Source organism: Vipera berus (genome assembly GCF_964194415.1).
Source record: "Vipera berus genome assembly, chromosome: Z".
Taxonomy (NCBI): domain Eukaryota; kingdom Metazoa; phylum Chordata; class Lepidosauria; order Squamata; family Viperidae; genus Vipera; species Vipera berus.
Window position 1 is genome coordinate 101,631,796 of NC_138205.1, and position 13,441 is coordinate 101,645,236.

General features: G+C 32.7%; 1 protein-coding gene across 1 annotated transcript; it reads left to right on the plus strand.

The window, feature by feature from the left end:
• The first annotated feature begins 2,677 nt into the window (after window positions 1–2,677).
• On the plus strand, window positions 2,678–8,313 carry SEM1 (SEM1 26S proteasome subunit). Its single transcript, XM_081343495.1, has 3 exons — window positions 2,678–2,862; window positions 7,103–7,196; window positions 8,152–8,313. Exons 1-3 carry the CDS (start codon window positions 2,784–2,786, stop codon window positions 8,192–8,194), a joined length of 216 nt encoding a protein of 71 aa, XP_081199621.1. The 5' UTR covers window positions 2,678–2,783; the 3' UTR covers window positions 8,195–8,313.
• Window positions 8,314–13,441: the final 5,128 nt, after the last annotated feature.

The following is a 13,441-nucleotide window of genomic DNA, read 5'->3' on the forward strand; positions in this document are numbered from 1 at the left end:
ATAGTTATACTAAGCAGCGAAGGAGTTTGAGATCTAATTCTTTACTGGAACTCACATTTTTGCAATAGAAACATAAGTAGAAAATGAATCTCCTATAACTGCCAACAGCTTAAAAACATAAAACCTGCAATTGGCCTTAGCTTTACAATTTAGCTCCTTCTCAAATGCAACTGAAGCTGAGATTTCAGAGCCTTTTGTAAGGGAAGACAGTCTTACTGCAGTTGAAGTCAGGAATTGAAATCAGAAACTATGGGCAAATATTTAATCAATGGACAACTAAATTATTTTATTTACTAGTTCGGTAACTCTAAAATATTTCACTACTGAAAAAAATCAATCCTTAGGATAAGAAAGAAAATTGTGTAACTTTTGTGGGTGACCTGCCTGCTGCTGAGAAAAGAAGCTGCAGCCAGAAAGGCAAGAAAAACAGTTTACTAACAGTTTACTAAGACAAAATAATTCAGACAGCATATCATATACTATTGGTAATAATCATCCAAATAATTGATAGAGAAATGGACCAGCACCCTCCCCCCCTCCCAAAAATGTTTCCTCTTGCAAGGGAGAGCATTTCCCAGACTTGCTGCCTGTCATCTATCTGCAGTCTGGACCATTGTACTTCTCCAAATAGTAAGTGATAGCAATTTACATAGCCAGAAGAAGAGAGAGAGAGAGAAACTAGTCCTCCCGTGATTGTGGGAAATCTTATATACATGGTTTGCTAAGAATCTGAAATGTTTCATATGATTACTGTATAGTAGGATGTCAGTGAGATCAATTTATAGCTTGTAATAGTTTTAGATGGAGCTATAATTGAATTAACAACGTTAAAAAGAAACTTTTGTAGATGAAATACATGCAAAAACTTGGTTTAAATCCAACAGGCTTTTCACAAGAAGTGTGTTTTGATTCCCAAAGTAGAAGCTATAATTATAACAGAATGGTTCAGAGCAGAGCTTTGGGGTTTGAGATATGCCCAGGCATGAAAGACTTATATATGTATATGTGTGTGTAAATGTACACCCCCCCAACACACAAACAAATGCATAAAGCAGTTATGGTAAATTTTACACACACAAACAGACACAAATGTTTCTGAAAATTCTAAAGCAAGAGGATACTAGCTAAATATGGGATTCCAGTTAGTGAAGGGGCAACACAACTTTCTAAGTTTTAAAGGCTTTGAGAGATGCAATTTATTGTCAAAATTTGCTACAGTAACCACTATCAAGAAAGTTATTCTTTATAGTTAAGCAAGATTGGCAACTAACATGAAAAATCTAAAAGAGAAATTTAAGATGCTATTAATATTTGGAAGTCTTCCTGGTTAGGAATTTAGATAATAACACTAGATTTTATATTAAAAAAATTAAATAAAATCATAAAGGATTTAGCTCTGTTGACAGGGTTTTATTTTCTGCACTGAATTTCAAAATTGATACTGGAAGATGTAGACTCATAACAAAACTATTGAAATGAGGCTATAATCCTAAATACACTGTATGTAAAATGCTTAAAATTGCACTGTTCTTATAATCTGGAAACAAAAAACTAGAGTTCCATTAGGAAATTTTATGGTCAAATTTATTCATAAACTTCAATTTATTCATAAAATGATATGAAGTAGCCAAGTATGAGTCTTCACTATTTTTCAGTTTCCTTCAGCTATTTTCAAACAATTTTTAAAGAATATCTACATAATGCCTTTTAGTTGTGATACTAATGTCTTCTGAATGCTATTTGCTATTAATAGAACTTATAAAATTACTTATATTTTGGCAGCATGTGCTTCTTTTAACATGCACTCTGTAAAACAGGTGAAATTTAATTATGTGGTTTAGGGAGAAAAATTCATCTAGAAAATGACCTATTTTATTGTGACTCATATTAATTTCCCTGTGCTCCAGGGCTGAGTCAAGATTTGCCAGTTTGTTGCATCTCAGTCTACAGGACTGCCGTACTGATACTAAAACTAATTTGTCAACTGAAGTTTTTTTAAAAAAGGAATGGCAAAGAGCAAAATAGATAAGTGATTAAAATATTTAAACTGGGAACTTTCATCTTACTCCTGATAAGTTTTATCTTTCAGAAATCCTTCTATACTACTTTTTGAAAATATTAAAAATGGAGGGCCTTATTTTAATTTGTATATTTAAAATACATACGTACGTACATACGTATGTACGGCCACCCATCTCTGAGCAGCTAATAATTAAAACAGAATGAATTTAAGAGAATTAAAGAATTAGAGAATAAAAACTCAACCAATAAGAACATAACACATATGTATATATGTGCATTCCCAAATTATATAAATATATGTAGAATATTCATTCCTATATTTGGGGAATCACCTTATAAACTAGTAGTTAAAAAGTCCAGATATGAATAATGGTAGTTAAAGTGTTACTAAAAAGAACCTTCAGTAACCCCGAAATAAAGCTTCTGAGTAATTCTAAACAGAATTGAAACAAATAAAAAGAGAAAGGGAAAAGAATCACTGTTGCAAATCAAGAAATGTAGATCATATATTTATTTAGTGATCTATCGTTTTCTTCCTAGTTCTTTTCTTCCCTTTTTCTGTTTTCCAAGAAGATTGACAAAGTTTTCAAGCCTTTGGGGGAGGGGGAGGGAGGAAAGAGTGACGAGCAGCATGCGCCCAATTCACGTTGAAGACGCATGCGCTTTCCATTGCACGCGTGCGTATCCCATCATTCTCAGCGGGGAGCAGTAGAGTGGGACTTCTGGGAGTATTCTAGAGCGGCAGGAGCAGGCCGAGGTCGATGATGTCGGAAAAGAAGCAGCCCGTAGATCTGGGGCTTTTGGAAGAAGACGACGAGTTCGAGGAGTTTCCTGCCGAAGGTAGATTAGAAAATGGGGAGGCGGGGAGGGAGAACCAACGCGGGTTTCTCGCAGCGGCTCGTCTGGGTCTGCGTCTCGTTGGTTTGCGCCTCGGGATGCGGAGAGGCCTGAAAGACTCCCAATCCAAACTACTTGCCTTCCAGAGATGAAACTATAGTTCCTATCATCCCCAGCCGGCACATCTGGACGGTATGCATAGTTCCAGATCGCGGGACCCTTTATCCAAAGCAGGCCTCCATTCTACGCGTCCTGCCTCTTTCCCCGTGAAGAGCCTCCCCCTCCCCTTCTTCCACGCGATATCTTTTAAGAGGCCAACGTCTTCGGGCGTTGTAGACGATGTCCCGGCTTTCTCTTTGTCGGAAAAGGAAGTCAGGCCTTCTGTGGGGGGAAAGAAGGCCGCGTTCTTTCTGACATGGAGGCGGTCGGTCCTCGTAACTTTTAAGTTCTTTAAATGGTGAGAATTTTAGTCCTGGACGACGTGGCTGGGGATTCTGAGAATGGTAGTTCCCTGCACCTGGAAAATTGATTTTTCGAAATACATGTGTATGTTTGGCTTTCTTTAGGTTGCTAAAAAAAGAAGATGTGTGTTCATTTGCAGAAACTGGGTTAGGGAAGAAGTCTCGTACTATTTATTGGATAGAGTGCAGTTGTTTTGAGCAAGCCTTATGCTCCACACCAAATGATGTCCTGATTGACGTAAATGATGAAATGTAAGGAGCAGTGGGAAAGGGTGGGTTGTAACACTTGTATCAAAACTTTGAGCTGAATAGTAACGGTTAATGAATATGAATTTAGGATTCACACATATTTGCTGTAAATTAATGTAGCATAATCGTGACACAAGATTGTCTTCTAATTAATGGCTAAAGAATAACTGTCTTGGCAAAAGAGGCCTTAGTTTCTCTAAGCAAATGCACATATTTAAATTAGATTTTTTTGTATCATTTAAGTAAGCATAAATTGATCTGATTTTACAGTGTAGACATTTCTTACCCTAATGCTATGAATTTATTAATTACAGGGGTGTTTTTGGATTAAAATTCACTTCCCATGTTTTAATTTAAAATTTCTCTATTTTGTGCACCTTATATATTATGGATTTGATTGTGTTCATTGGATGTAAGACATTTATTGTTTTATGTATAAAGAGGTTTGTTATCTATTTAAAGACATAGTAAGAAGGCCTTCAATTTATTAGAAGTGGTAAGCTTCAGATGCAATAATTTTAATGCAAATTAAATCAATTAGCAGTGTATTTATGGAAGCTATGATTTAGTTTTCTTGCAGTGAAATATTCTGTTAATATATAATCAAAACACATTCTAAAATGTTTTTAATAAAGTTTCTCATATTTTAGGAATTAATTTGTTATTCAATTTTGTATTCAGCAATCTGAAATTGATTTGCTCTGCTTTTAGTGGTATTCTATTATGCTACAATAGTACTTCCTTAACATAAGGAACTTATTTTCAAAATCTTACTTTAATTTTTTTAAATACTACACAAATGTAAACAATTTCATTTTAGAATAATAGATAGCTAAGCAACTATGTTTATAATTAATTTCAGACTACTTGGTATATTAAATTCAGAACATAAAAAATGCTGCTGAAGCTGTTGTTTCAAATCTCAATGGTATTTTATGATTTTTCTATTTAATCTGGTACTAGGGAAATTATATAACTGGATATCTTTCCCCCCATCTCCCCTGCCTCCCTCACGCACGCACAAACACTGTGTATCATTGTACACTGTGCATGAATATCTGTAGAGATTCTTAATCATCAAGATCATGGTTATCCCAAAGATGCTTTTCCAAAAGGCAATTGGACTTCCTTGTTTTTTTTTTCTTTCAAAATGTTTTGCTTCTTCAGGACTGAAGAAGCTTCTTGGATGAGAAGCAAAATGTTCAAAAAAAAGAACAAGGAAGGCCAATTGCCTTTTGGAAAAGCATGTTTTGTATGTGCTGCTTAAATAAGAGTCCTACTATCTTATTTTTGAAAAGATGAATATTCTATTCATTTTAAACCAATTTAGTCCAATTTGTTGTGAAGCAGATTTAATAGTAATTAAAAATCTGAGATGACAATATTTCTAGACAAATATTCAAAATGCTGCAAATTATGTTAAACATACTAATTATGCCCCTGGTCTTATGTTTTGAGAAAGCCATCCTCACTGTGCATTATTGTACTAAAAAGTTGTTAGAAAAATTCTACCGTCTTGGAAAATACTTGTTGGTTTTTTTCATCTATAAAATTAGTGTGTTATGTGGTGTACCACAAGAATGTATGTCTTGAAGGCATCTTTTTTATAAATAGAAGATTTTCAGTAAAATACATTTTTTCTGCAGATATGAGTTAATAAACTGCATTCAAATTCAAGTTAAATAGGTGATACACCCCGAGACAAATATTTCAGCTACAGTTGTATGCTATATTTCTGTTTTCCAACAAAAAGTGAATAAAGCATTTTGTGGTCATTGTATTCATTAGCATGTTATAAATTTCCAAGAATATTTTCAGTAGTCCAGTTAAGCTAAAGCTAGAATTGTAGAACTTAATCAAATACACACCTGTTAGACTTGACCAAGTGCTAACTTTAAAGAACCAAAACCTCTTCAGTTTATTAAAATATAATCAAATTATCTTTAAGATTTTTTTTATTAAATTGAGATTTTTAAAATGACAGAAGAAGGTTATTAAATACTATACTGGACAGTATTATTAACTCTGGTCAGCTTCTTTGATGTAAATTAAACTTTTATACTGGCTAGTTGTTGCTGCTGCTAAAAATCACTTTCTGGGATGTACATTTGGGATCCATTATTAAATTATAATATATAATTATAACTGTTTTTTTATTTAGACATGACATTAAAACAAAGTTTTAGTGCTTGAATCAAAGTGTAATGTAATGGATTTTATGAATTTATCAAAATGACAGTAACTGATACTGATAATCAGTATTGGGTCTCTTTAGGATCTTTTACAATGTTCCTGATTGCTTTACTTAAAGAGTAGAGGAAATTTTCTTTTGAATATCTCTTTTCTGAAGCTGTCCAATCCTGGTACATAGGCATTTCATTTAAATATGAAAAAAAATGTTTTTTTGAACCAAGCCCTTAATTTCAGTTAAGATTAAGTAATGTTTTCTTTAAAACACATACATCTAATACAATTTGAAATTAATCTCTAGTTCTGGTTTTTGATAAATTTTCTTAAATACAAAATCTGGTTAACCAGCACTAAGAATCTTAGCTGTGGTAAAGTTAACAGAAGAGTAACACTGCAAAGAGAATGTCTGTATAGTCTGAGACTTTCTTCTTAATCTAAAAAACAAATTATGTATGAGTACATCTGACTTTTGTGTCTTAAACTACTCTTAGGTTCTGTTTTTTCAAAACCACTTTTGGATAAAATTATAATTTCTCTGTAAATCTTGTGAATTGATTGAAGAACTATATATTGTTTTGCTTCAAATAACGCTATTGTTAGGAAAAAGACTACCCTCTTTGTGCTACGTTAGAATAGTAAAGATAAGAAACATTTGAATAGACTATTTCGATTTTAGTAACCAGTAGTGAGTTACTACCAAATCTGATGTGCGCTACACTTATCAGTCTTTGTCATTATGAATGTGAATCTCATATTTATATATTTATGTTGATGGTATGAAACCCAGCTAGAAGAAAAAGCATGCTATTTTTAAGAGTCTGAGTCCCACTTGTTTTGCAGAGATGATAAGGTCTGATATGCATCTTATTCGCATCAGGCATTAAATTCCCATCTATTATATTCCAGCTGATATTGGAACAATACCTACTGAGTAACTGACCTCTCATTGTTCCTTGCCATCTGCCCAAACTCTAGACCCTTAGTTTCTCCTAATATGTACCACTGCTAATTTTAAATTAGGCATTCACAAGTGATCTTTATTCAGGCATTATCTGGTTTGTTATTCTTTTATGGCTTTATTTTATTTCTTTGCCCCATTTTGTTAAATGGGTTGTTCAGTTCTCACTCAACTTTTTCATTTATTACAGTTTACAAATTGGGAATATCTGTGGCCGTAAATTATTGGCCAGATCTTTTAGACAATCAGTCAGTGATGCATTTGTAGAACCTCTTGGAAATTGAAAAAAGAATGAAATATTTTGATTTATAAATTATTGAGATATATCCAAAGTTGTCTAAACTATAAATTATGTATTAAAACATTGTTCATTGCTTTGATTTAGACTGGGCTGGGTTAGATGAAGATGAAGATGCACATGTGTGGGAAGATAATTGGGATGATGATAATGTGGAAGATGATTTCTCTAACCAGTTAAGGTAAATTGAAAACATTCAGTTTATATCTGTAACGAAAACATGTACACGTTACCCCTAAAGCAAGAATTAAAAATACATTTAGCTTCTGCTTTATTATAGCACATGATAATAAAATTATATATTATTGATAAAACATTGGTTTTGTTTTAAAGATATAATCTTTAACCATTCGTGTTGTGTTATAAAATAAATATTACTACTCCTTTTCACTATTAAGAAATTTCTGTTGTAGATAAAATACATTTCCTAAAGTATAATTTTAATATTGTGGCTAATGAATGCTAACTTCATAAAATGTAGTTTGCTTCTGTTTAAGACACTTCATTTGGCTCTGATGATATAGTAAGCTACGATTAATAAAAAAATAATTTGCCAGCTTAAGATAGTAAGATATATATAAAGTAAGAGAAAGATAGATAGATAGATAGATAGATAGATAGATAGATAGATAGATAGATAGATAGATAGATGATAGATACACATACATACATACACACACACACACACACACAATTTAAATAGTGCTTTAGTTTGGATGAATACAACTGTGGAATTTTGTTTTCATATGAAATCAATTCGGCTATGACTATCAGTTCATAAGAAGTAGGATAGAGTCTGTCTAGTTCTAGTTCAGCACCTTGCTTCTCATTAACCAATTATATAAGTTCCAAAGAGATGGAGATGTAGTTTTCTCCTGCTATTGTTTCCTTGCAGCATGTTGCCCCCAACCTGGATATTATATTGAAGTTAAAGTTTTCATTCAACTTTATATCTACTCAGAAAACAAGCAGATATTTTACATTTATTAAACTGAGTAACTGTCATAGGACTGAGAAATATTTAATTGATTTAAGCCAATGTATAAACCTAACCTGATTTCAGGTCATTTTTTATAATTAAAAAATCAAGTAGCTATTTTTCATAATTTAATACTCTAAATTTCTTACTTTTTCAGAGCGGAACTGGAAAAGCATTGCTACAAGATGGAAACTACATAGCTTCTAACGTTTCAATTTGTGTAAATTGCCTGGTACTCTAGAAGATGGATTGACAGCTGCCTGATGCTATACTATTTTTTGTTTTTGTTTTCTATAAATAAAAAGTTGATGCTATGTTATATATTTTAGTATTGTTATCATTTGCTTTTGAATAACTGGCAGGTTCAAAGATAATGCAGGTGGCTATTTTAAGCATGGTTTTCTTACAATATTGATTTCTTAATGTTATCTATTAATAGTTAAATAAAGAAAATTTTTAAAATGTTCAAATTTCATGAACTGAAAAGAACATATGGCATATAATACATTTTCAGAACAAACTATTACTTCAGCAGCAATCTACAGAAGGCAAGGTTGAAGTGGATGCTTCTTAATCCCATATCATGCTTTAGCTATACCTATACTGCTGAAAGTAATTGTATTTTTGATGTTTACTTTATCCTTGTAGTGCAGTATAATTGATTTGGAATTAATATTTTGATTTATAACCATTTCTTAGCTGCAAAACAAAGCCTTTTCTTTAGTGGAGATGAACTCCTGTAAAGACAATGTTGATGCTGAATGAATATATGAAATTGCTAGTTGAATATATGAAATTGCTAGTTTTTATGATTGAGATGAGACAAAAATTCTTATTTTATCATGTAGTCATAATGGTGTGGGACTACATCAAGCAAAGAGGCATGAATAACCTAGTATTAATAACTAAAGATACTTTCTTTAACCAAAGGTACTTTCTTTGACCGTGTTCAGCTAAATATTTCAGAAGAAAAAATATTTTGACACTATTGTGAATAAATTGTTTTCTAGAACTAAATTTTTAAGTTGCTTTATACTTTTACGCTGCTGGGAAAGAAAACAAATGATCACTTTAATAGGTTAGCCATGGATTTATTACTTAAACTCATGACTCGTTTTATAAATATATAGCAAAAGTTGCCACCATCCCAGTTTTGAGAACCTATAAATTCTTAAAACTTTTTGATACTCTTCCCTACATGCAATCTCATATTACAAATTAAAAAGTAAAGTTATAAACATCAAAACAAAATAGATTTAAATGCTAAGATGGTCCATTACAGTTTCATCAAGACAATAATCATATAGAACAGTGTTGGGAGTTGAAGTCTACACTTCTTAAAGTTGTCAAGGTGAAGAAACACTAAAAGATAAATAGGAAGAGTGGATTGGTATATCCTCCATGAATGGAAGGAAGGATACTTCTGGTATCAGAACCAAAGTAGGTAACTTTAAACAACCTTTACAGCTTATAATCATACCCAGCAGTCTACGGATTCATTGTTCACTTGTCCCAGTTTAAAAACTAGAAAAATCACTATGTCAAAAATATATAAAATACACTTGATCTGTAGCTGAGCTAGGAACATGTATGACTTAACAAAGAGTCCTTGTTTGTGTCCTTGAATTAAGTCTATGAAATCTTAAAATACTTCCATTTAAAAGGATATTCCATTTCAGTGGAAACATGTTCAAATACATATATAACTTGTTTCAAAGGGAGTTCTACTTTAGACATGAATAACTTTTCTTTGTGATATATGGCTTATATTCATTTTTCCCCCTCAAATGTATTCAAAATAGGCTTCTGCAACATACAAAGAAGATTCAATATGAAGAATTGTAGAATCACTAAAGACTTACATTTTAGGCCATATTTAATCTCTATTTGTATGTATTATTACAGTTTTTTATTTATAATTTTAAATAACTATTAAAATTATTAGCTTTGGTAACATACGCTAAGCAATTTTAGAATATCACAAATTATAAACATCCATATGAAAAATACCAGTTGTAACAGAATGAGAGCTGGTAATTTAAAAATATATGAAGAAAACTAAAATTATATGTCGGACAAATATCAATTGAATGGAGGGAAAGTGATATGCCCAATAAGCTCTGTTCGTGAACCAGTCTTTCTGATCTTAATTTTGCAGTTAAGGGCAAATGCCACAAGATTCAAACTATGAATAATACAAAATATTACAAACTGTTGTGAATTGCTTTACTTGTACTTGGTATAAGTACAAATCCATAATCTGCAAACTGCAAATAAATCAGCTTATATTGATAAGCTCTGGAGTAAGTGATCAAACAAAATAGAAGCATTGAAACTTCTGAAAAGCAAATATTCAATTCCTGAAAAAAGATTAATTTCTTGTTAGAAATTTATATAGGAGATAATGTAAAGTAAGCTACTAGAGTCACTTTATAGAATTAAATGGGTGACATGCAAATTTAATAAAAATAATGCCAAATATTAAGTTCTTATTCTTTACTATGGTCCTACTTGGAATTTTATATATAGATTTAGGAAATGTTAAAAGAATGTGAGAGCCGAAAACATGGGATACAGTTGAAATGCAGGCCTGGACAAACTTCCAGTTTATAAAGAAAGCACTGTAATGTATATCCCCTCTAAAATTGAAGTATTTGATGTACATGTTGCAGTAAAAATCATTCTACACTGTTTTGCACCATAGCTATAAGAATTAAGAGTGACTACTCTCCAGAGTTTCACAGTCTGAGTCCTCAGCTTCTATAAGACAGTAATTCAGTGTCACCTGCTTATCAAAAACCCAGTCTTAAATAACACTTATGGTACGACACCTTGGGTCTTTTGAGTGTTATATGCCTGTTGCTTGCTCTCTGTAAAATTTATCTTTCAACCTGATTAATTGGCTTGAGATTTACAATATTGCCAGTTATGTGAAGATATCACGGTAAAGATCCCTTTAGTCCAAATATCTTTCATAAGACTTGCAGTCAGAATTCTTTCAGTCTATCACACTTTCTTTGGTTAATCTGGATCTCAGAGCTATTATTTGTCAATATATCTAGAAAAGAGAATTTAGTACGGTAAATATGATTGCAAACACTTATAGTTCCTCCCCCCCTTCCCCAGCTGTTTAGTGTCTCATGATTTCCTTAAAAACAATACACAGCAGGTGAACAATATCTGTCTCTTATTACTGATCCTAGAATTACTATTCTCTGTTCCTGAAGATTCTGACAACTTAAAGACTACAAAACAAACTATGCCTTCAGTCATATCTGTACAAACTAACATCAATTGCACATGGAAGTGTGCAATTAAAGATGTAATGCCAGTTTTCATTCTTGATAGGTTTGCTAATATTTACATTTCTATATAACCAAAACAATCCTTTATGAAAACAAAAGAATAAAGTTGCAGAAATTGTAAGCTGCTTCTGCCCCTAAATCAGTTTTTCAAGTAAGTAATGATTCTGTACCACTTAGGCTACTTTACAAAAAGCTTGACTTTCAAGTTGGTTTCTAAAATCAAAGCAAGACTCATTTCCATTATGTGGAAACTCTCACAGTTTGCTGTTTAGAATGTGAGCCTGGCCCCAGATACTGTTCTCTTTTCCAGGATGATTGATCAGAGTCTAGTTTGGGTCTTCCTTCAAAATGGAGTTTTGCTGAGCCATTGCCAATTTTTATCATGGCATTTAAATTTAATACCTCTAAAAAGAATCTGGAAGAGCTAGTACCATGGATAGTCATTTAACTTGGGAATAAGCATACAACATGGTTATGGTTAACCAGGATAGTTATCAGCTGAGGCTGAAGAACATAATGGGACCATTCCTAGTGTACATACAGAAGCTACATGGAGTGATACTTGTGTATTACTTCAAAAATGTCACTACACCTGAGGACAATAAGTAGCTTATAGAATTTTGGATAGGATAACTTCTCTGGGGATAGCCCAGTCCTGTTTAATATCTATTCAACCCTGAATGTCAGACTCCTGGTGGTGCAGTGGTTAGAATGCAGTATTGCAGACAAACTGCCCACAGCCTGGAGTTTGATCAAGGTTGACTCAGCCTTCCATTGTTCCAAGACTGGTAAAATGAAGACCCAAATAATTGGGACAATATGCTGACGTTATAAACTGCCTAGAGAGTGTGTAAAGTGGTATATAAGTCTTAAGTGCTATTGCTATTGCAACTTGTCTCATACTGTCTCCTATCCCTTTAGCAGTCAACTACCTTTAAAAAAGGGAGCTAGTATACAGTTTTTTAGGCTTCAGCTTTAGAATTTTGCTCAGCCCAAAGTGATTTCCTTACTCACTTTCCTTGTAGAGATTGTGTAAGGATAAAATTCAGGGGAGGAAAGCATATGTATACACAAAAATGTGAATGGAGTAATGAAATGTTTTGGGATTTATTGCCTTTAAGCACTCATACATTATTATTTTTAATTACTTTTCTACCAGCTACACAAGATAGTAAAATTAAATTCACAACTAAATTCCATAAAAATACTAAATGGAATAAAACAGAAGAACACCACACTGAAATAAGTGATTTTACAGGCTGAAGAAAATTCAAAGGATTAGCAGATGTTTGCTCAAGAAAACATTTAAAACGAGGTATTCACTCTCTGAAGGTAGGAGGGAGTCATTGGCAAAGGGTTTATTTTGCATGCAAAACGTTTCAAGTTCATTTTGCAGCATATCCTACAATTCAAAATATGACCTCTCAAAACACTTAATAGGAACCAGCAGCATTCCTGGAATTTGTGGAATCATAAATACCAATTGTGGAACAGCTTTTTTAATACAGCGCAAATAGCTAGCAATATTTATATTAAAGCTTTGATGGTAAAATAGGTCAGAACTAATAATAAGAATATACTCTATCTAATTGCTACAACTAGAAGTCATGACCCTGTGTGCATTGGAAAGTGCTTGACCCATTTTGACACCCTCCAATACAGGCAATTCTTGTTTAATGACTATTCTCTTAACAACTGATTACATCAGTTCGGCCCAAAAAAGATACAACAAATTTTGAAGTTTTGATGGGTGCACATACATCCTTTGTAGTTACATTTTGCTAAAGGTATGGCTATTTATTTTAAAGATTTGTTTAATCCCATCTTTATTATTTGTATGAATAATTGTAAGTGGTGAACATACCTAATATATTCCTTCTGCCTCCTATTTTCTCCACAACCACCACCCTGTGAGATGAGTTGAGCTCAAAGAAAGTGCCTGGCTTAAAGTAACCAGGCTGGTGTTCATGCCTAAGGCAGGACTAGAACATATGTTAAATCAGATATCTGATTTCAACTTTATTCCTTCTTTAGTTTATTAAAAGCATTCGGCTTGCTATTTTTCTTTCAGGACTTCAATAAATCACAGAATGATTCTTGGATGAGTCATATCTTGTTTTGTGTTTAAGCCTTTTAGGATGA

Coding starts and splice junctions, on each gene's coding strand:
- SEM1 (XM_081343495.1), top strand. CDS start 2,784: ATGATGTCGGAAAAGAAGCAGCCCGTAGATCTGGGGCTTTTGGAAGAA. Junction 2,863..7,102: donor CGAGGAGTTTCCTGCCGAAG/GTAGATTAGAAA, acceptor GCTTTGATTTAG/ACTGGGCTGGGTTAGATGAA. Junction 7,197..8,151: donor GATTTCTCTAACCAGTTAAG/GTAAATTGAAAA, acceptor TTACTTTTTCAG/AGCGGAACTGGAAAAGCATT.